This window comes from Malaclemys terrapin, chromosome 1, assembly GCF_027887155.1.
Source record: "Malaclemys terrapin pileata isolate rMalTer1 chromosome 1, rMalTer1.hap1, whole genome shotgun sequence".
NCBI classification, from domain to species: Eukaryota; Metazoa; Chordata; order Testudines; family Emydidae; genus Malaclemys; species Malaclemys terrapin.
In genome coordinates, this window is record NC_071505.1 from 238,998,581 (window position 1) to 239,023,446 (window position 24,866).

Consider the following 24,866-nt stretch of genomic DNA (forward strand, 5'->3'; position numbering starts at 1 on the left):
CTTGAGGGGCAGTTACAAGCTGGTGGGAGAAAAGATTGTCTCCAGCCAAAATACAAGCCTTGTTTTGCCAGGGTGGGATCCCGGAGATCAAAAGAACAATTAAAAAGCCCTTTCTGGGGGGTCCGTTTGCAGGGGGACAGGTTGACACAGAAAGAGGCTCTGCAGAAGACGCTGAAAGATTTGGGTCTTTCCCCAGATCCAGGAAACGGTAAGTCTTAGGGAAAGGCAGATGTGCCTATAGGCTGGTTCATTGTTTTTTAAGATGTTTTTTCTCTGAAATGCTGTTCTAAATAAAAACTACTTTTCTTTAAGAATGCTGTTTGTTTCACTGGTTGCCACTGCTATTACTCCTGTAGGGAACAGGTATGCAGGGAACTGAGCCTCTGTCACACCTGCTGAGGTAATTGCTGTTAGCACCTGTAACTACAGCCCAAGGCTTGGTCTGAGAGTGAGAGAATCATGTGATTCCACCTAAAGAGACAGATGATGGTTTAAGACCTGAGAGAAGGGGATGCACTCGAAGTGACTAGGAGGGGTCAAAGGTATGGTTAACCGGGTAACTGTGACAGTGACTTCTGGGTTATTCTATATTGTGCACAACATAGATACCTGGTGTACTAGTTGGTTTTTCAGGTCCTCACCTATTTTTAAAAAAAAATTATTTTAAAGAACACTGGGAAGAAGTTCAGGTCCCAAGCGTGACCTCTTTAAAACTATTGTTTGATCCCAGATACATTGCCAAGCTAGCATGAAATTAGAAAAACATTGACAGGACATCACATATAAAATGATGTTTTATGTTCTCCTGGCTATTTTTTTATCAAACACTGTTTCTAGAGTTGTGCTGACATTGTGAAGGTTACTGGTACACGATGATGATGAATATATTGGGGTTTTGTTTTTTTTAAAGTTAAATTTGAAATTTTGGCCTGTCTCCCCAAACCCACCTGGTAGATGTCTTGAAGAGATTGCTAGGGAGCTATGCCCTGCAGTGTGCAGGATCTATGGTAATCTGTGTGTAGCTCTTTGCCTTGACCCTTTCCACTCTGGTTCTGCTGCATGCAGGACATTCCAGAGCCTTTCCTTAGAGGGCTAATTCCTGCAGTCAGAAGCTCAGCAAATGGGAAAAAACCAATTGATCAGGTTATAGCTTCCTGTAGGAGGCACTCAGGAAAGAAAAGCTACAGGAGGCTCCCATCTTGGAATATCCTGAGGAAGAACGCCTTTGTGTGGTTTGACAATGCTTTTTTTTCAGAAGTATAAGAGGAATTTCTTATTCACTGTGATTCAACTTTTAACTAGAATTAAACCTAAAGTAACAGTATTTCATAAGAAAATTACACTTTATTTTCTGCTTCCACATTTAGTTTTTGAGTACTGTTATTTCTGAGTTTGTTTTAAATGAAGGAATTAATTTTGTGTGGAAGGTAGAAGAACATAATTACAGTTCATTTGAGGGTCACATGATGCCCAAATAGTTTGCCGAGAGCATAACAAAGGGCATGTGCAACAATTATAGTAGAATCAAAATGGACTACATTAGGACTTCAAAAATCCATTGGCTTCAGAGTAATAGCTGAAGGGTGAGAGAGGTTTCCAACATACAACTTACAAGCATGTTTTTCTCTCAGTCTTAGTGCACCAGCTTGCACTGCTGATGACATCACATGAACTCTGCTGGAGCATGAAATTGGCCTGTCAGAACTTTTCAGTGTATTGTACAGTTTTTCAAAATTTAATTTTCTGACCTTGCACTGAATGATGTAAAGGTAAAACAGATCTAGGATACTAGAAAACAGCACTTACTTTTACTCCTGAGGCCACCTGTGTGCTTTAGCAGACAAATTCAATTCTAAATATACTGCTTCTCATTGTTGGGCCAACCAGCATACTAATCTAAAACTGATGGATTTAAACAACAAACATGACAAACAGGGTAGGTGAATCTGACTTTAATTCTCTGTGGATGACCAGTTTGGAAGTCTGTTTCATGCCTAAATGAGTGGAATTTGGTCTATACCCCAAGTACCCTTTGAAACTGGCTTGATATCTTAGGAATCCCATAGAACTTCTATGGACCAGCAGTGAAGAGATTAATTTGGCCTGGCTACAACCTGCTCATTGGGGTTTTCAGCATATAACTTGCAACATTATTATTTTCTAATCTTTATTCCCAATATAACCAAGAACTTGACATTGCTCCTTAAAATAAAAATGAACTTTTCTGGTAATCAACAACATGGAAACATTTGGAAGGTTTAGAGTGGCCCAAGGGTTGGCAACCTTTCAGAAGTGGTGTGCCGAGTCTTCATTTTTTCACTCTAATTTAAGGTTTTGTGTGCCAGTTATACATTTAAACATTTTTAGAAGGTCTCTTTCTATAAGTCTACATACAACAATAGTTTAGTTATATATTATAAAGTAAAAAAGGTTTTTAAAATGGTTAAGAAGCTTCATTTACAATTAAATTAAAATGCAGAGCCCCCCTGGACGAGTGGCCAGGACCCGGGCAGTCTGAGTGCCACTGAAAATCAGCTCACATGCCGCCTTCGGCATGCGTGCCATAGGTTGCCTACCCCTGGACTAGCTGATAGTACCCTGTCGTATATGGGAACAATCTTGTCAACAGATGTCTCAGATGCAAACATGGATACAGAAACCAAGTGACGTATTCTGAAAGTATGTAGAAAAAGTATATCATCTGAGCTTAAGGTTTCCATACATCCAGGCATACAGTTCAAGGACAACTGCTACTGTATTTTGGAATAATTTATTTACAGTGGTTAGAATATCACTTTTCTGGCATGCTGCTTGGAGAGCCTCCTGAATGCAATCAGTACCATGATCAGATACCATGGTGATAGATGCAGTATAAGGACCTAGGTGGGTAGTATTGTATATGTTAAGTGCATTTTTGCTCACATAGAAAGTGATGATAAAAATGATAGTGTTCACTTATCTGATATTGTAAAACCAAAATTGTTTGGGACTGGATGGCTTTTTTTTAATCTTCATTAAATAATGTGATTGTGCAAACAGAACTGTGAACTAATTGTATATATGAGAGTTACCTGCACAAACTGCATTGCTATACTAATTTTAGTTTTTAAAGGAGATTCATTGCAGGTAATAAGTAACCCATGTTGGGTACAAAGATTTCCAAAGTTGCTTTTTCTCTCTTTATTCTGAAAGCTGATTTGCATCCGTAACTATGACAGGGAAATTCTTCTATTTTGAAAGTACGTCAGGTATAATTAACTGACTGATCTTCTCCAACTCCTGCTGAATACAAATTACTTCCATCTGGAAAGTGCATAAAGAGGGTATTCACTGTCTGACATGGCCATCATCCTTGAAGTTTGTGCCAGGAGTCTCCTTCAATGGATTGTTTTTCATGATATTATTCCACTGCCAGCACATTCTATCACCCACAATTTTCTCTGTAGCAAATCTAAACTAGAAATGGTGCCAGACGAAAAGGTGTTGGACATGAATACACGTGTTGCAATAGTAGCTATGCAAAGTTAAAATTAACATTTGTCATGGCAGGTATGTTACTTTGTGACTTCTGTACAAATAAATCTCTCATGTGTTCTCTTGAGCTCTTAAATTGTTTGAGTTTAGACCTAGAAATAATTATGTAAATTACAAATAAACAACATGACTGGATTAAAGTCATGCCTTCCCTGGTGAGGCTAAACCACCCCAAAAAATTCATATACCAGTCAACAGTTAAAGTCCATTCATGAATACATTTTGAGATGTTAATTTGTTTTTTCTCTAGCAGTAATGTTCATTACACATTCATACCACTTGTAGCAGAGTGAGTGGCCTGTTCAGAAGTTGTCTTGTACCGAGCAAGCACAGTAACTAAACTGAAATATTTGTAGGTAACATGAAGACTTTGGAAGGTATGACTGAATAAAATACAAGCTTGATAAATTGGAGAAACTGGCTGATATCATTGAAGTAAGATTAAATACAAAGACAAAGAGATTAATCTCTGAGGAATAATCAAATTCACAAATATGGCATAGAAAAATTGATAGGTAGATGATAAAAATAGCTGTAGAGACAGCTCTCCCATTTTATAAAACCATTGTATAAACTTCAGGGATGTAAATATTATCTCAGTGTTACAGGTGGGGAAATGGAGCTATGAATTGAATTACCCAGTGCTGCATGCACAGACTCAGAAAAGTCGCTATTCCTCAGCTCTAATTTCAGTCCATGAAACCACACCAGTAATAACAGAAGGATCTGTAGAGCCCTGCAAATCTGCTTTATAGCTGTGGACCATGTTTGCGGATTGGATGCAGATACAGATTTTGTATCCGTGCAGAGCTCTAAGGGGCTGAAGGCAAAAAATAATGGAAACAGTGTCAGCAATGGTATATAAAAAAAAATTAAATTAGGTTGTACTTAAAAAGTAATATGTAAAACAAGCCAAGTAACTATTACACTGTATCCAGCTCTGGGTGAGGTTGCAGCAGACAACTGCATTTAGCTGTGAGAACTATATTAACAAAAAAAAAAAAAAATGGAGAGGGGAGAGGGAAGGACAAATTATATTTTTCAGTGTTAACTAGGCTCCTACTGTGTGCAATTCTGGTCTCCCATGTTTTAGAATGGATTCTTAAACTGGGGGGTTGGGACCCCTCAGGCTGTTGCAAGGTTATTACATGTGGGGGGGAGGTCGCGAGCTGTCAGCTTCCACTCCAAACCCTGCTTTGCATCCAGCATTTATAATGGTGTTAAATATATAAACAAGTGTTTTGAATTTATAAGGGGGGTCGCACTCAGAGGCTTGCTACGTGAAAGGGGTCACCAGTAAAAAAAGTTTGAGAACCACTGTTTTAGAAAGATGAATTAAAACTGAATAGGGGTAGGGAAGGGCTACTAGGATGATCAGAGGAATGGAAAAGTAACCTTATGAGAGGAGACTCGAGCTCGGCTTGTTTAACCTAACCAAAAGAAGGCTGAGGAGAGAGATGATTATTCTCTATAAATACATCAGAGGGATAAATACTAGGGAGGGGGAGGAGTTATTTAAGTTAAGCACCAGTGTTGACACAAGAACAAATGGATATAAACTGGCCATCAAAAAGTTTAGTCTTGAAACTAGATGAAGGTTTCTAACCAATAAAGGAGTAAAGTTCTGGAACAGCCTAACTGACTTCAAGACTGAGCCTGATAAGTTTATGGAAGGTATGATCTGATGAGACTGCCTACTGTGGCATGTGGCCCATCTGTGACTGCTAGTAGCAAATATCTCCAATAGTTGGTGATCAGACACATTTTTTCTCTCCAATTGCTGTGTTTTACCCATAAAATCACACAATGTTTTGGACATGGTCAGCATTTTTATATAAGGCCATATGGATTCTAAATTGACCAACTACCTCAAATTGTAGTTGATGTTAAAACTTTATTTTCAGAAGAATACTTTTTACCAGTTTTTAAATACAGCAATTGAGCATACATTAATTATTGTAGTGGGTGATATTTCTTTGGTCTTTTTGCACATTTTAGTTACTATTCATTTCTGTTTGGAATCAATGGGAGATTACCTGCTATTTTGGTGCGTCCATTTGAGGATAATTATCAGAACCTTGCAAATTCAGTATTACCGGTACTTTGGGGAAGTGGGTTGTATTTATATGGTTTATGTTGTATTTTTTTAAACTTTGGAAGCGTTCTACACACACTGTACTTTAGAAAATGTTGACACATTAAAAGTAATAAAAAAATCAAAATCACAAAAAAATTGTATTTATTAAATGATTTTATTATTTTAAGAAATACACTATGCAGTGTAGTTTCAATTGATACAACAGAATTTGTATTTCACACAATGATCATCTAGTCATGCAATAAAATATTTGTTACAGAACACTCCCGCTTAAATGATTGATTAATCATTTTTTCCTAGTTAAGGCATGGCACAGATCGTTTAACACTGATACACATGCTACATTCTCATCTTTCTACACACTTGACAGCACACTGCAATTACACATTCCAAGAACACTAGGCTTGAATTCCTGGCCTATTGAAGTCAAATGGAGTTTTGCCATTTACTTCAGTGGGTCAAGATTTCACCCTGAATCTCTATCTATGAAGTTATAGCACATAGTCATTGTAATCCTTCAAACATATCACTCTCTTAAAGACTAAGGTTTGTAAATTCAAATATTAGGTGAAGAAAAGAAAATGTCAATAACAGTCAAAACATTTCATATATCAAGTCTTGCACTTATCTTGATTAACTGTGTAAATTCTTAACCATCAACAACCCATCTAGAGATTCTGAGATCATTTGTTGCCCCCCTCCCAATCCGCCTTTGGATTTAGACAGTCTGGAGGAAAAAAAGGTTACGTGGTGTGAACGGTACTGAGAAACACAGAAGAGTAAAGTCTTCATATGGTTGACTAAAGCTAGTACACAACATCGCATGTTTCAAAAAATATGTATTGCAAGCACAACTCTGCTTTCCTCCTTGTTTTAAACTTTAAATATCTTTCCCACACTCGGGGCAAAGGATGTCATCCCTTTCTGTGAGGAAGCCGCGGCCCACTAATGAAAGAGAACACTTCTTACAGTTAAAGCAGTCATTATGCCACTGCCGTTCTTCAAAGGAGATATACTTGGTTCCTCCGAGTCCTATTTAAAAACCAAAAGTAATAAGGAAAAACAATAGAGTACCAGTCATCAGGTGGCTTAGTGTAAGAAAGCTATTTGGGGACTCCTACTGATATCGGATATAAGGCAATGAAAGACACTTTGTGACAGAGAATTCCATTCCTGCTTTGTTTTAGTCTAATTTTGCCATCCTTACATGTGGTGAGTAGTATCCTAGGGATTATCTACAATTAAAACACTACAGCTGCACTTCTGTAGAGCTTCAGTGTAGACACTTCCTTTGTCAACGGGAGGGGTTGTCCCATTGGCGTAGATAATCCACCTCCCAGAGAGGCAATAGCTAGATGAATGGAAGAATTCTTCTATTGACCTAGTGCTGTCTACATGGGGATTTAGGTCAGCTTAACTATGTCACTCAAGGGTGTGGATTTTTCACATCCCTGAATGGCATTGCTGGTTTGATGTAATTTTCTAGCATAGAGCAGCCTTTAATCTTCATGCTACTCAGTGTGAATAGGAACTGGACCTTAAGTGATGAACTTGAGCCTTAACTGATGGATTTGACAGAGAAATGGGCTATAATGTACACCAAGGAGTCAGAACAGAGAGGAAAGATACGGGTTAAAGAAATAAGATAACATGGTTATTCAGTACAGGGATACATATGTCTTGAAAGATTAGGGTCTTTAAAAAAAAAAATTTAATGTTAACTTGCTCAATTGTGAAGGTAACATTGCAGAACTGGGATTGAGTGACCTGAGTAGAGCAAAGGCAATGGTTTGATAGTTTTGAGGAGGGTGTGTCAAGAAAGTGGAAGCATGCGAAGAAAGTGCAAAAATATTTGAGAGAGAGAGGTGAAGGGGCCATTGAGGATGGCCTCATTGGTGAAGCAGAAGTTTGGAGGAAGGTGAAAGGGGACAAGGGCCCAGATTTCAATATGAGTTATGTGTTGCAAGAACAAGCTGTTTGAACCTGTTGCCGAGGGGCAGTACAGTCCCAGCCAGTGAAGAGACTGAAAGGATGTGTGCAACGTGGTTGAATTGACAAGTGAGAGATGATTTTGGCAAGAGTATTTTGGACAGTTGGGAGGGAAGTAGGGTGATCAGACAGCAAATGTGAAAAAGCAGGACAGGGGTGGGGGGTAATAGGAGCCTATATAAGAAAAAGACCCAAAAATTGGGATATCTGATCACTCTAGAGCGAAGTGAAGTTAGTATCAAAAAGCTCAAAGGGGGAGATTGCAGCATAAAGATAGACAGAAAATGTTGAATTTCCATGATGACAAAGAAGTGCTAAGTGTGCCATCCAAAGTGGACTATTACTAATGGCAGGAGAGGTGTAAGCAGACAGGCAATGAGTTGTGGCTCAGAACCTCAGTCTTGGACTGTATAACTCGCATGTCTAAAGCACTGATCACCTCACTTGGAGGGTGATATTTTTATGCTTAGTCATACAGCACTATATAATTGTTCTCTTTAATATTTTTATATTGAAGGGCAGTGCCTCAAAGCCTTGTGATTTCTAAGCACCTATCTTGAAAATCAGGAAAACCCCATTGCAGTCAAATATGAGACATAATTAAATGTACTTTCTATTGGGAGGGAAACTATTGTTGGTGAATACAGTAGTGTCTCAGAAATAAAAGTAGGTTGAATACCATATGGGGTATGTATGTTATACGGTATGCATAGCTGTTTTAGGATATGTCTACATGTTCCCTGGAAATCAAATGAAAAGGAGAAAAATTCAAAGTAAGGACTCATTCCAATTTTTCCAAGACTCCAAAGATTGCACAAATAAAAGTGCTCAAATTCAGGATATGATATGACTGGGATATTTGTTGGGTCTCTTAAATTAACCTGACCACTGCATTTCTAACAAATATTTTTAAAATTAATTGCTTCTACATTTCTGAAGATCATGGTAGTAAGACACCTACCACTGATGGGGTTGGTGCATCCAGCACACTTTTTGGCATAGAGATTGCAGAAGCAGCTGAGGCAATATGCAAACTCATCCCGGGAGGTAAAGCGCTGTCCAGACAACTGCTTCTTGCATCCAGTACAAACAAAGCACTCCTTGTGCCAGGGCTGCTCCCGGTAAGTTACACCTCCTGTAGTGATAGCCTGTGGTTTGTGGGGTTTTTTTTTTTCAAGAATAAAAGAGGTTTTGTGAGGTCACCTTCTTACTGAGGATGACTTCTTTTTAAAACCAGGAATAACATTGATGCTTACTGGCAGGAACTGACCTTGAGAGGGAAGCCTTGGTTTGGGATTGTCGTGCCCAATTATGCAAAGTCTCATCTTTAAACAACTCATTTGCTCCCTTTTCATCTTGTAATCTTGCTCAAAATTGTCCTCTTTGTATATAAAACCCTTACACCATCCTGGTTCATTACCATGTTTTCCTCTACTCCTTTCCTTGTGCTCACCTCAGCATTGGCCTCCTTTCCATGCTCTCACATAATCCCATCCCAGGTGGTGAAATAATTTATCTCTGCAGCTTCTGCTGTCTGAAACAGCCTCCTTTTATTTTTCCTCCTCATCAACAGACCATTTAATTTCAAATCTCTGCTGAAAATGTATCTCTTCTCCTTTGCTTGCATTTCTTTGACCCAGTCCCGGACATCCATCACATAACGAGTCATTCAAACCATCCCACTGAAGTCAGTGATACTAAATTATGTTAGCAAGGAATCAGCCACAAGACTCTGAGTTGCAGGATCAAGTCATTCATTTATTTCTTCCTCTGATATTTTTTAATTCTAATTCACTAAGAATGATGGTGTATGAATTATAGGAAATATGTTGTGCAAATAATTGACCTGATCCTGCAAACGCCTGTGACCTATAACTGAGTAATGACTTCAGAAATGTTGATTTCAGAAAATATATGCTATAAACATGGCAACTCTTTCTTTTTTCCTCTTGATCTTTATGGCTGGAATTTCCAAAAGGACTCAGCATTAGCCTAACTCAACTCCTGTTTAAGTCAATGAGAAAATATTATTGATTTCAGTGGGAGCTGGGTTGGATCACTGCTGAGTGCTTTAATTTGAAAATTTCATGCTGCATGCCTTTCCCACACTCAGAGCTAAAGATGTCATCCCCTTGTAGGAAACATCTCATGGTAATAAGCATTGAGCTTGTTAATAAGGGTTTGCAGGATTGCACCCTAAAGTTGTACTGCATATCCTAAGGTCAGTTGATTTTATCATTGTTTTCATAACAATTTATCTCACACACAGAAAAACAAAAAACCCTCCACCAATTTAGTAGGTATGACAAATTTGTAAATTTGAGATACATAAATTAAGAATAATACCTTCTTACACTGGACACACTGCATGGCAAACTGCTTTTCATAGCAGGGTACGCAGAAGTTTTGATTATCTTTGGGGATGAAGCTCTTTGTTCCAATTGGTTGTTGACAACGATGGCAGATAAAGCAGGTCTCATGCCAGCTATTGCCCTTATACTCCATCTTGCGTGTACCTGTCATGAGATCAAAGCACAAAATGAAGTCCTTCATGCTGACAATTATAGCAGTTTTAACCATTGTAGTTTTGAATTGGTTCTACTGATGGCTAGAACCTGTGTAGTGATTAGTTAGCATAGCAAGGAGTTGGGTGTTGTTCATAGAGGAAGTTTCCAGAGTGTGCGAGTTATTGTAAGGAGAGAGGAGTAGCTACAGAAAGCCTCAGGCTTCCTTCAGATGGCACTGTGAGAATTCATTCATTAGGAATTCTTGTGAAATCTGCAGTATTAGCCTTACCTTCGCTCTGTTCCACACCTTTTATTAAAGTCCTACAGTTATTTCTTCATTTAGTTTCTGCTTTGTGTTTGTGCCTCAGATACAAGCACAAGGACGAGTCTGATGGAAATGCCAGTTATGTTAGTCCCTGACCCTTTTACATAAGAACAGTCGTACTGGGTCAGACCAAAGGTCCATCTAGCCCAGTATCCTGTCTACCGACAGTGGCCAATGCCGGGTGCCCCAGAGGGAATGAACAGAACAGGTAATCATCGAGTGATCCATCCCAGTGCCCATTCCCAGCTTCTGGCAAACAGAGGCTAGGGACACCATCCCTGCCCATCCTGGTTAATAGCCATTGATGGACCTATCCTCCATGAATTTATCTAGTTCTTTTTTGAAGCCTGTTATAGTCTTGGCCTTCACAACATCCTCTTGCTAGGAGTTCCACAGGTTGACTGTGCGTTGTGTGAAGAAATACTTCCTTTTATTTGTTTTAATCTTGTTGCCTATTAATTTCATTTGGTGACCCCTAGTTCTTGTGTAATGAGAAGGAGTAAATAACACTTCCTTATTTACTTTCTCCACATCAGTCATGATTTTATAGACCTCAATCATATCCCCCCTTAGCCGTCTCTTTTCCAAGCTGAAACGTCCCAGTCTTATTAATCGCTCCTCATACAGAATCTGTTCTATACCCCCAATAATTTTTGTTGCCCTTTTCTGAACCTTTTCCAATTCCAATATATCTTTTTTGAACCACATCGACCACATCTGCAGGAGGTACAGGAGGGGCTCTGGGTTTGCGGAGGCTCAGGGCAGGGGCAGAGGTTGGGGAGCAGGAGGGGGTCAGGGCAGGGGCAGCGCACCGAGCCCCGTGGCCCCCCTGCCTAGAAGCCAGACCCACTGCTGGCTGCTTCCGGGGCATTGCGTGGTATTGGAAAAGGTAGGCACTAGCCTGCCTTGGCTGGGCAGCACCACCGACAGGACTTTTAACGTCCCGGTCAGTGGTGCTGACCAGAGTGATCCAGTGCCTTACATGCCGTGACCGACTTGAACTTTGAAAAACACTGGTGTAGAGCAGCCTGATTACCAAGTGTGATGATGGCTTTAGTTGCATACATTAGGCAGGGATGTGGTTGCAAAATGTTTGGTTAATTGATTTCCTGTCTGGATTGTAAGCTTAAAATAAATGGAGCACACCAAACACTAGGAGATGACTAAATTAAAATAATGTTCATGAACACTCCGTCTCACAATTAAAAATGACACAATTAGCTATACTTCTCAACTAATAAAACACAAGTAATGTATCTATACCCCTGAAAAGGGGAAAGAGAGTGCAAATGTGGAACCCTGAGCAATTTTGGCCATCTGCTTTTAAACACATTTGCATGATTTCTATTTATACATCCTATTTTATATCCCAAGCCCCTGCAATTTTTATGTCACGGCCTGTGAGGCACCCATGCCAATTTTTACATGGTTGACATGAAAGTGCCAATTCAGAAAGGATTCAGCTGGAATAACATCATATCACTGATCATTACCAGGCGGGTATATGGATTCCTGAATTTTAAGAGTAAAAACTGTTTTCATTATCTATTTCTAGACCCAGCCCCAACCTCTGGCCTTTTAAGCCTTCAAATTGTTATGGAATGCTATGGCACTGTAAACTACAGAGCACGTTTCAATGGTCTGTTACCATATACCCAAGTTTTAGGCTGTTGAGAGGCAGCTATTTCTTGGATAGCCGAGCTTGAAAGGGAAACGGTTCTATCTTTTCAGATTCAGTACTCAACAGCACTTTGGAGGTAGCCTGGCTGCTTTTTTCACATTTTGTTAAAAAGCTAAACTGGGAGCATTTAGCTCCCAATTTAGCTATTTAAGTAAAAAGTTAAACTTTAAAAGCACCCTGTTGCTCTTCAAATGGTAGCAGCCAGTCAAGATGGTGTACAAGAAAGAAAGACAAAACTAGACAGACACGGTGTATAAGAATTTTGTCTGTCCAGGCTGCATAAAACTTTCATATATAGTGTACAAATTGATTATGGCACGATGTGAATGCTTATCAAAAATGGAATTAAAAATAGAACTGAACTTACTTTTCCCTCTTTCTTTGTATTAATCCATCTCATTTGTATAATGGATGTGTGGAGATCTATTATGTGAATTAGGTGATCTGGATAACTTAAAACATAGGTTATAACATCCCCAACTGGCCCATCAGATTATGAATTAGGATATTCAGTATTGTAAAGATGTTTGTTACAAGGGATGCTGGGGTTAGTTTTGATATTTGACCCAGCCTTTATTTTTTGGTCTCATCCAGTTTCCTGCCATTGCCGCAATCTTGGCATTTGGACACCTTCCTCTCTCCCGCTGTTTCCCAGTGGCACATAGTTTAATTTCCTGAGGACTGAAATGCTTTAGTATAACTAAAGTATTTGAGCTTAATATAGGGGCATCGGGATGAAAATGAATAGCCTGTGATATACAGAAAATGGTTCCTTCTGGCCTTTAAACCATATAAAATGAAATGAAGTTGAGAGACTGTCAATTACTTCAGTGGGCTTTGGGGCAGGCCTTTAAAGTACAGACAAATGAAAGTGGTATATCCTAACCTGGCATGATAGTCTTCTTGCACTCATTGCATTTGGAAGAGTATTCATTGGAATAGCATTCAGTACAAAGTAGATGCTCCTCTTTTGCAGCAAAAGGTTTGTCCACCAATGAGTTCTTGCATTGGAAGCAGTGGAAACAGGTTTCATGCCAGTGCCGGTCCTTGTAGGACAGATCCTGTAGAAATCCAAAACCACAGAATAAACAGAATGAATAATTTGCACAATTGTAAATTGGGAGACTATCCACGTGTAAGCAGAGTCAGAATGAGCTCTACCCTAAGATCTGGTGGTGAGCTGTGGAAAAGGACTTCAGAGGCTGATCTCATTTGCATGGGCACACCCACCCACCCACTGTTTGCCCAAATAGTCACTTTGTCTGCTATGGGATCCCCAGTCTCTTTGTTATTGGAGCAGGAGTAATAAAGTAGTGTTATCCTGGTTATTTGAATCAAGGACAGTAGAACTGTACTTGGCATTTTATGATGGAGGAACTCGCCCTCAACTAAGTAGCACTCGCTAGGCAAGGGACATGGGTTCCAAAGCCCAGTGAATTGAGAGAGGCTGGGGATAGGTATATGTATCTGGTAGTATGGGCTCTCTGGACCTCTTAATGGTGTAGTTAGGAGTCTTGTTAGGTGCTGCAGAGCTGACATCACTGATTACTAGGTCTAAGCATTAGACATACTTTAGGCTAGTGGTTCTGAGTGTGCTAGTACTGAGGGCCCCCTACTAACAGCTGAAATCACTGAGAGCTGTGTTAAATAGGGGAAGGGCCTGAAGACAAGTTGATGAGTGGCTAGCAGGATGGCTTGCAGAGAGGAGCAGCCAGCAGGATGGCTGGTGGAGTGATGCGGCTGGCGATTAAGACTACAGCAGAACCCCGCGGAGAGGCGTGGCAATTGGCTGTTGACCTGAGCAGAGGAGCACGTAAGGTGCCCCCATATCTCCCCCTCCTTCCACTCAGTCTGGGTGGTGAACTCTGCAGATGAACTTCTGAACTCTGGGGTTGCACTGACCAAGGACACAAACTGTGGGTGGGGTGACTGTTGGGTTGCTGGACTTAAGACCCTGAGTGGGAAAAGGACACTGACAAGCTTACTTGGGGGTGGGTCTTTTGCTCATAGTTTGTGTTATGAATCCTGTTTGTCATGTTTCCCCACATAATGCCACATTGTTTCCCTCCTTTATTAAGAGGTTTTTGCTACACTCAGACTCTGTGCTTGCACGAGGGGAAGTATTGCCTCCTGGGGCGGCAGTATGTAATTGTCCCAGGTCACTGGATGGGGGCTCAAGCCGGTTTTCCATTGTGTTATTGAAAAGGGACCCCTAGATACTGAACCTGGCCCTTGTTGTTGCTAACTCTGATGGGCAGAAGGGTTACACAAAGATATAAATAAATATAAATATAAATATAATGGAGATATCCCATCTCCTAGAACTGGAAGGGACCTTGAAAGGTCATTGAGTCCAGCCCCCTGCCTTCACTAGCAGGACCAAGTACTGATTTTGCCCCAGATCCCCAAGTGGCCCCCTCAAGGATTGAACTCACAACCCTGGGTTTAGCAGGCCAATGCTCAAACCACTGAGCTATCCCTCCCCCCAAGTCTGAATCACATATCCAAGTCTGAATCACATAGCCAGGTTTTGAGGCTTATTCATACAGCTCAGGAAAACAAATTGTCCTGCTTGACGATGAACTGATTTGCTGTGGTTACTCAAAAAGGCAAAAGACAATTCTATCTCCTTTACAATAGGCTTTAAACAAAACCCCAAAAGCAATGTAACCTTTGCTTTTTGTAATACCACAGAGAAACAAGTAGTCTCATTTATGTATTTCCCCTAACAATTAAATCATTAACAGAAATATAATAAATTTTCGACCTCCTTCTTGGCCATTGCTGTCTTCTAGGTCGTTCCCCCTTAACATGGGTCTTGGCAGACATCTCTGTTCCACATTCATCTCTGGTATTAATTCCATTTGTTAATGGTTTTACACTAAGGATTGAACTGGCCATGTATCTCTCCATTTTTTAAGACTAGCTTTAGTTCAGTTTTACTTAGATGCTAAATATGGGTCAGAACTGTCACTACCACTTTGCTGCTACTTACGTTGCTGCTTTGCCATGGGCACCCCAAATAGATGTGATGTCACATAATTTCTGTAGGTGCCACTCTAGAACTGTCTGATACTAGGATTGGCATCACAGTTCCAAACAATATTTCTTCCACTGAAATGTCAGTGCTGAAAATGATTTTAAAGGACTGTTCTTTTAGGAATGATTAAAAACCCACGTCCACTGTAACTCCCAAAGTCTTTGGTGTTTCAGACAAAACCCAGATCCAAACCATCCTGATTTTACAAAATAAATCTCAACTAAAAGGGTTTTTGGGAAAAAATAAAAGAAAAAAGAAGACCGCAACCCATTGCATTTTTGCATAGGTTGAATAATCCGAAATATTTGACTTACCCAAGGGCCTCTTAAATGTATAGGTTCTCAGAGTTTGCATTGATTCCTGTATCATGAAAAGGCAATTTTTAAAACACACTGGAAAAACTAACCTTTCACTTTCCATTTAAAAACTTACCTATAATTTGGACAAACTGCTTGCACTAAATTATATTTGTGAACAGAAGAGAGAAGAATGAACCAAGGAATGTCAGCATTTTACTATCATCAGTGAGACAGATCATTAACAGTGGCACAGTGAGAAAATCTTGTTTGAATACCTGCCCTGCTCACCTCAACTCCCTCAAAATCTCTTTTCAAGTAGTAATTGAGGATGTTCTTGTTGTTCCTACTCTGAGGTCACACAAAGTGTAATACCCATAGAGGTTCCTATTTCACTGTTTTCAAAGAGTTATTCATACCACTTGCTCTGTCCACGTCAGACACAACCTTCTGAAAGAAACCAGTTTCTGATCCTTAAATATCAGATTTTCTAACATAAAAATGAAAAAAAAAAAAACCTCTTTTGTTGAAGAGATTGATATTTACATTTATTTCTTGAAAGGAAGTTGAACAACTTAATCATGATCTCCAAGGAATAATATTTTTCCTGGAAAAGTGCAACCTAGAGCCAACAGAGAGCTTTCCAAAATGTGAAATTTCATTGGTGGAAAATGGAATGACTGCAAATCTATTTTCTTTATTGTTGTCTTTTGTGAAACTGGAGGCATTTTTAAACTTAGGAAACCACCTCTTTTTTTTTTTTTTTTTGCTGTGTTCTTCAAAATATTTTTTACCTCCAAAGTTGGTAAAGTGGGTATCTGTTAACTGCTTTTTTTTTTTTTTCCTTTTTGCTTATATAATCCTCACCAAAAATGTAACTTGCACTTTTTAAAGTTGGAAATAATGAAGCCTATTGTAACGGGTTGGATCACAGAAACCCCCTTGGGAGCTGCCACCTGACGTACCAAGACTACCCCTGCTTCTGTTTTCCCTGCCAGCTCAGGACTCCAGGACCCTGTCTTGCTGAGCCAGACACTCCTGTCTGCTCCAACACAGATCCAGGATCTGAATAACTTGCCCCAAAGCTGCAAGTTTACCTGAAAACAGCTCACAGAAGTGTGCTTGTCTCTAGCACTCAGATGCCCAACTCCCAATGGGGTCTAAACACAAATAAACCCGTTTTACCCTGTATAAAGCTTATACAGGGTAAACTCATAAATTGTTCGCCCTCTATAACACTGATAGAGAGGTATGCACAGCTGTTTGCTCCCCCAGGTATTAATACATACTCTGAGTTAATTACTAAGTAGAAAGTGATTTTATTAAATACAGATAGTAGGATTAAAGTGGTTCCAAGTAGTAACAGACAGAACAAAGTAAGTCACCAAGCAAAATAAAATAAAATGCGCAAATCTATGTCTAATCAAACTGAACACAGATAATCTCACCCTCAGAGATGCTTCAGTAAGTTTTTTCTCAGACTGGACACCTTCCAGGCCTGGGCACAATTCTTTCCCCTGGTACAGCTCTTGTTCCAGCTCAGGTGATAGCTAGGGGATTCTTCATGATGGCTCCTCTGTCCCTCTGTTCTCTTCCACCCCTTTATATATCTTTTGCATGAGGCGGGAACCCTTTGTCCCTCTGGGTTTCCACCCCCCACCCCCACTGGAAAAGCACCCAGGTTAAAGATGGATTCCAGTTCAGGTGACATGATCACATGTCACTGCAAGACTTCGTTACCCACTTGCCGGCACACACACATACAGGGAAGACTAACAGGTAAACACAGCCATCTACAGACAATGGTCCTGGTTAATAGGAGTCATCAAGATTCCAAACCACCATTAATGGCCCACACTTTGCATAATTACAATAGGCCCTCAGAGTTATATTTCATATTTCTAGTTTCAGATACAAGAGTGATACATTTATACAAATCGGATGATCACACTCAGTAGATTATAAGCTTTATAATGATACCTTACAAGAGACCTTTTGCATGAAGCATATTCCAGTTACATTATATTCACTTCTTATTATGTTTTTTTAAAACCATATAGACTGCACAACGTCACACCTATGCCTTTCCCTTTTCTTTAACAATGAAATGTTTTTTGTCCAGAAACCTCTAGAGTCATCAAAGCTAACCAAAGCTAGGTTAAATCTTGAAGTGTAATGTAGACATATTGACTTTGCGAAATTGCTGTGCTGCGGTTGAGTTGCATGTGCAATGGTGACTTGAAGCCAAATTATGTCCTACCACTGGACCAGTCTCCAGTGCAAGCTAGAGCACCTCAGACCTCCTCTAATTTGCATTGGCTGCTCACAACTGCGAGGAGTTGTTCCAGCAGCAGCAGGGATCATGGCTATAAAGACACTCGATCCATCCTCTCTACATGTATGAGGTCAGGAGGGAGTGACATAAAGCCATTATCATGGTAGAATGACATCCAAGGATCCCCCAGCATTAGAAAGCATCCTCAAGAGACTGGTTAAGCTGGCTTCATAGCAGCTTTGTGCAACCAGAGTGGAGCAAAGCAGCCCGAGTGCAGATAAGGATCTGGCCCAACGTATCCATTGACCCTGATTTTTAAACCAGTATTATGGGTGCAACTTTCGAGGCTGTTTTTGAAAATGTATGTTTTAGCTTGTGCCAACTGATGTACAGGTGAGAGATTCTGTTATCCTATTGATATGGGAAGCAAGCACAGGTGAGAAATGTAGAAGGGTTACCTTAGATGGATCATGGGTCTCTGACCAAAGTAAGGAAGTTGAAACTGTGTGTGTGTGTGTGTGTACACATGCACATTTGTTTATGGTATGAATGTTCTATAGCCTACACAAAGAAAGAGTGCTCTAGACAAATCTCAGGGATATGTGTTACTGGTTAAAGCAGAGGGGGGGAATTGCATCCTTCTGCAGAGCTTTAAAAAAGCCTGTAGCAGAATCTACAGGAAAAATATTTAGCACTTAAGTAAGTTACTTTTCTTCTGAGCTCAAAAAATAATTTCCCTCCCCTAGCTAGTTTCATTTGATGATTAAAAACCCCCTAATTTAATAAACTTGTATGAATTAGAAACAGGATGGGGGGGATGCTTCTCAGCCTGATCTTTCTACAAAGGTCAATCCTGTATTACATAATATTGTCCTCAAAGCAAACTTCTCCAAATCAAACCTTCTTAAGTGAGGGTGAGATTGTATTTTTTCCATAATTCTTCCATAATTTACACATTCAGGATACAATATATTTTTCCTCTTCTGTGATATAACTGTAGGTGAATAACTTTTTTTAAAAACTGAACAGAACCATAAGATTAGAGTTACCAAGTTTTATAAGCATAAATCCCTTATTGCCCTGAAACAGTATTGTTTTTTAGTTAGGCTTTACTACTCAAGCCATTGTGTTTTCCACTGAACTTGGTCTCCTCAGAGACCACAATAGGAAGAAGGAGATTAGAGAGGTTATGAACAGGAAAGTAACCAAATATATTTGTGTTCATGAATTAGTGAAAACATCAGCATTTTTACTAGAAACAATGTTCTCCTTAGAATCTAAGGCAGGAAGAGTAGGATACAATTTCAAAGTGTGTAAATTTTTGGGGTGCAGGTCCTGTGACTGATTGATGCACTGTGAAAACCAGTGCTTAGAAAATGTACAGGTGAAGGTCCTTGGTGTCTCTTCCTCCTCACAACACAACACAGGATATCAGACAAGTCAGATTTTCAGTGCCAAAGCAAAATAAGAATTGCAGCTCAGCAAAGGATTGAGATTTAATTAAAGTGTTGTTAAGATAACCTTCCTGTTCCATATATTACTGGTGGCTCCATTTTCTGTTTGCAGTGCATATTTAAGATTGACCCTTTTGATTATTTTTTGGCCCATATGCTGCTACAGTAGCCTCCCACAACAATCCTCTTTTAATTTTTTTCTCAAATTTTGCAAAAACAGATTTTTTCATTCCTTTATATGTTGCCTTATGGTATGCATTAGAAAGGTGAGTTGTTGTGGGTATTTCCTGTATTGGTGATGTTCTCTGTGCCAAAGAGACTGCAAAGAAACTATTTTTAAAAAAATTGAAAAAAGTGCTGAAATCAACTCAAAAGTCAAATTTAAGCCGTTAAGCAAATGTGAACATCTGAGTTTTTGAAAATGGAAGAGGAATTTCCAGAAAGAATGTTCAGTGTTTCAAGCAAGCAAGAGTGGGAAACAATAGCTGTAGCACAAGTTCACCAGTGACTTGGGCTTTGAAATGTAAATCTATTTTTTTTTTTAAATACAAATTCATTCTTTCTTAAGAGACAATCTTAGGAAGCTGTTGGCATAGAAATAATGTGCAATGGCTGTGAAAGCAACACGGAGATATTTTTTTAATGTCTATCGGTGCCTCCTGCCATTCAATACACAACATTTTTAATCTGCCTGTCAGAGTTTTATAAATATTAGCTAGAAATGTTTACAGTTAACATGATGGCCTCAGGCCAGATATATTATTAACATAACATGTTGTCATTTAGTTATCTGTGTTTCTGTGAAAACCAACATTTTAAATAAAGTATCAGTCTGTATAATTTGTGAATTATATTCAGAGTCATCCATGAAAGTAGTATAAAGAGATTGCAAGATTAAAAAAAAAAAAAAACCCTTTAGATTTAAGTCAAAAAAAGTTTTTTTTTTTCAGCGTAGGGCCATGTCTACACTACCCCACTTATGTCAGCAAAATGTATGTCGCTCATGGGTGTGAAAAAACACTCCCGAGTGACATAAATTTCACCAGCATACGTGGTAGTGTGCACAGTGCTCTGTCAGCAGGAGAAATTCTCCTGCTGACACAGCTACCACCACTCAATAGAGGTGGTTTTATTACGTTGATGGAAGAGCTCTCTCCCATCCGCACAGAGCGGCTACACAAGTGATTTTGCAGCGGCACAGCTGCATTGGTACAGCTGTAAACTCGCTGGTGTGGACATGGCCTTGATGCCTTAAAGAGAAGGTTTAGTGGATTGTGTTCTGCATTGCTGTGTTGGAGACCCGGAGTCTGCCTCTCCTGTCGTCTCACTTGCACCTATTTTACGCCGCTTTGACTCCATAGATGTTACTCCTGACTTACATTGGTGTAATTCAAAGGAGGATCAGGCCCCTATTGCCTTGAACGTTGGGTGTTCATTTACACCTGTGCGCAGTGGATATGAAGTGTTACCAAAGCAAATATGTCAACCGTACTTGTGGTCATATTTTACACCCACTTTCCACAATTGAAGAAGACCCCTCAAGGTAAAAAGCAGTGGAGAATGAGACACCCAAATCCTAATCCCAGTTCTGGCCTCTTGCTAACTGGCTATTGGGTAGTAGGAATATGAGGAAGCAGTGAACTGAGCCACTTGCCATTGATAACAGAAAAGTGCCATGCAGGACTGAATTACCCCATCACTGGCCCCTTGGCAAGCATACACTTCTGGGCCACTACCTTCTAATATGACCCCCTGCAGCAGGTCACAACATCACTCACTCCAATTTAGCCCAGCTGCCACTCCATAATTTGAGTGAGTGGCATTGTGACCTGGTGCACAAAATCCCACTCATATTTGGCCCACCTGCCCTTTCATTAGCCAAATTGCCCCTGCTCACCGCTTCCCCAAATTTGGGCTCTAAACACATGCCTAATTTGCCTATACGTTAATCCGGCTCTGTGCATGAGGCAAAAATGAACGCTTTGCCAGCTGCGGAGGGACGACTTGGTTTAGAAGCCTACCAGTGGCTATGACAAAGGGCCTACAGGGAGTATCAGAAGTCCATAAACAAATGGAGATCCTCAGGGCTCCATCAGTGACATTGAGGACTGGAAAAAAAATATAGGTCTTGCTTCTACTCTCACTTATACCAGTGTAACTTCAGTGAAGTTACTCTTCATTTAAACTGGCATAAGTGTGAGGAGAATCAGGCCCATAGGGTGGTTTCTTAAATGTATCAAATTCTAGTTTGAAAATTTTCAGCTGTATAGAAGCTATACATAAACAAGAAAATAAATACAGATCCTTCATTGGCCTTCGGTTTTTATTTTACATGCAGTAGATAAAATGATTAAAATCAGCTTCATTCTAAATTCACATTACAATGCTTGTCAATATTGTTATTTTTTTGGTGGGGGAGGTTGGGGAGAGGGTTGTTTTAAGATCTGTGAGATAGATCCATCTTGCAGTAAAAAGAACACTACAATAGTAGATATGATTTATCTATTTTGTTATTCTTTCCAATAACTTTTAACAAATCTTCACTGAAAAACTCTCATTTTCATTTGCAATACTGCAGTTACATTCTTCACACAGACAGTTTTGTGTCTTTTCTTTACACTTAGAAACCCCCCCAATCATCTGAAATATTAAAATGTTACTACCTACCTTTATCAGCCATTAAAGAGTGTCTAGTTTAAAAACACAGAAGATAAGTATATTGGATAACACCCACACTCTCTAAATCCATAAATCTGGGTTGAAAAGTTCAGCCTGAAAAATTCCTGAATACTTGGTCTGAGATTTGTTGAACTCAGTCCAAGTTTTGGGATTCTTGAATGTCAACACATGGAAATATCTTCTCAGGGTATTAGAAAGAGACGTTAGAACAAAAGTGCATTCTAGAGAAGGGCAGAAATATGATTTCAGTTTATCAGGTCTGTCAGAGACTCTCCCTTCCCTGTTTTGTGTGTTTATGAGCTATAGGAAAGTTGGCACTGAATTTACCATTTCACAGATTATTGCCTGTTTCCTGCCATGGGTAGCAAAACCTTCTCACCTATGTAAAGTCTCCTAAAGGGGTCCTTCCAGCGACTTTTCAGTTGGGCTGGGTGTGACACAGAGGCCCACTGAGGGCTCACTACTTTGTGTCAGCAACTCTTGTCAGGCCTGACATACTCACTACACCTCACACGCTGGTGTCATAATCTGGATCTAGAAGTGTCATATAATATATAATTTGAGAACTAATGACACACTGGTGATTAATTTCATTGTGAAATGTGTGTGTTAACACTCTGTGAGGAATTATGGATGTTCACTGAGTCTGTGACCAAAGGGAGAAAAAAGTTTTCTCCCAGACAGGAGGGAAGGCAGCTATCTACCTGTCTCCAATGTAAATTAAGCAAGGTGTGACCAAAGACAGACAAAAGCACATTTACATGCAAGGTAAACAAAGCCACCAGGTGATCCCTAACTACTTAACAATCTCAATGGGGGTTGGAGATTGCAGCCCCAGGAAGCCTTCCTGCCTCTTGAAGCAGGGCCAATGAACTTTGGGAAGATATAAGCAGGGAGAAAAGGCCATTTTGGCATCTATCACTTGAGGGATTAAAGGGGTCAGAGCTCTTGAAATCACAGAATGTTGGATCCTTCAGCCAAGGGGTTGATGTCTCTGGGAATTGAGCACAGGTGAGAAACATGCTGAAATTAAGTTTTAGTCTTAAAAGCATATTTTTACTTTTGTTTGCTTGTAACCCCTTCTAGCTTTATACTTGTATCACTTAAATGGAGGACTTCTTGTTTAATAAACTTGTGTTACTTTTATGATAAACCAATTTGGTGCTGTGATTAAAATAGTGTTTGTCAAACCCCAGTTAAATGAATGAGCTGCTGTTCACTGTCTCATTAATGGAGCAATGAACTTAACTCAGTGGTTTTCAAACTGGGGCCGCCGCTTGTGCAGGGAAAGCCCCTGGTGGGCTGGGCCGGTTTGTTTACCTGCCCCGTCCACAGGTCCGGCCGATCACGGCTCCCACTGGCCGCGGTTTGCTGCTCTAGGCCAATGGGAGCTGCTGGAAGCGGCGCAGGTCGAGGGACTTACTGGTTGCCGCTTTCAGCAGCCCCCATTGGCCTGCAGCGGCGAACCGCGGCCAGTGACAGCTGCGATCGGCCGGACCTGCGGACGGGGCAGGTAAACAAACCGGCCCAGCCCGCCAGGGACTTTCCTTACACAAGCGGCGGCCCCAGTTTGAGAACCACTGACTTAACTTCTGTGTGTGTTCCAGGAAAGGGCTGGACACAGCAGGGCAGAGAGTTTTGGGGAAATGCGTGACGTGGGGAGCATTGGGGTCACCCTGCAAAAAGGAGCTGGAAGCCATGGTGTGATCTTCATGCTTGCATGCTGTCTGTTGGTGTTAGGGCCACAGTACCATGGCATTAAAAGCACGCAGAGTTGCAGGACAGGTGGTGACATAACCCCTTACTGGTCTGCATTGAACCCTAAAATGTCACAGTGGGTGAATGAATTGGGAAGAGAAGAACTGGCATTTGTACCTGACCACACCCCTTAATAGGTGCCTAACCCTTAGACCCCCAGTTCACTTCCATGCCCCCCCAAATTACGTTTCCACCACCCTAGCTCAACTTTCCATTGTAATTCCACCAGGACAATCATAGTTGTGCAAACTGCTTATTGTCAGTGGTTAGATTGTTACATGAGCAATTTGGACATGGAAAATGTATGGATGAATGTCTGAGATAAGTGGCTTAACTATTACATTCTAAACTGGACTAGGAAGGTTTTGAGATTATTTCTGGGGTCCTATACATAGACTGCAGGATTGTACCCTATTTAATGTGGTTTTGAAAATACAGGCCACCACTCCTGGGTTCAGCTGAGCCATGCTCAGTGCAGAATCTGAGGGGAATGGGCAAATATGAACTTATCCCATGTTTGCAGCTCTCTGATTCTAGGGTCAGACAGGGATAAATTTGGCCTCCAGTGTAAGTTAGAGGAGAGCAGCCTCAAAGCTGCTTTAACCCATGTCCAGCTGCCTGTGGCCTGAAGGTGTCATTTTCCGCCATTTCCGCCACCAGAGAGCTGGAACAGAGGAGCACTCTAGCCAATCCCTTGCCCTGACCACATCTGCTAACCTGGGGGGTGGAGTGTAGAGCTGGTGTTCCTGAGAGGATATATTTATGCAGGGGTGCAATGGGAGTGTTTACCTCACACGTGTGGTGAAAGGGTTAGTGTGGGTCTGAGAGGCCCATTAACTAATTTGGTTGCATAACGCCCAGATGGGGAGATGCTAGGTGGTGCTATAAAGCAAGGAAGTCTGGAGCTGCAGGGAGAGAGGTAAGAGCTTTGTTATCACTCTCTGAGAACTATAGGGTAGAGAGACTTGCAGGAAGCCCAGGGAGGGAAGATGGTTGGAAGACACAGTACTGGAGTAAGGTCCTGTGGCTGACCCCGACACAAGGGCAGGAACTGGACCTGTGGGAAGGAGCTGCTCATTACAAAGAGCCTGGGAAAAGGCTGGGAGAAAGGCCAGAGGAAAGGCAAATAGTAGGAAGGAATCCAGGGAGGCTGTGATCAGGTATCTGGCAAAGCAGATCCTGACTGCTGATCCTAGGGTCCCAGGACTAGAAGCCAGCACAGTTCCTGAG

General features: G+C 40.6%; 1 protein-coding gene across 3 annotated transcripts in view; it reads right to left on the bottom strand.

The window, feature by feature from the left end:
* Positions 1-5,767: 5,767 nt before the first annotated feature.
* FHL2 (four and a half LIM domains 2) overlaps positions 5,768-24,866 on the bottom strand; it is a 53,124-nt gene continuing 34,025 nt past the window's right edge. For all 3 annotated transcript variants that reach the window (XM_054010421.1, XM_054010439.1, XM_054010429.1), the window contains 4 exons: positions 13,021-13,195; positions 9,968-10,137; positions 8,583-8,769; positions 5,768-6,664 (listed from right to left, as the gene is read on the bottom strand). In XM_054010421.1, coding sequence (XP_053866396.1) covers positions 6,513-6,664; positions 8,583-8,769; positions 9,968-10,137; positions 13,021-13,195 — 684 coding nt within the window. In that variant the 3' untranslated portion in view covers positions 5,768-6,512. The remainder of the gene's footprint in view (positions 6,665-8,582; positions 8,770-9,967; positions 10,138-13,020; positions 13,196-24,866) is intronic.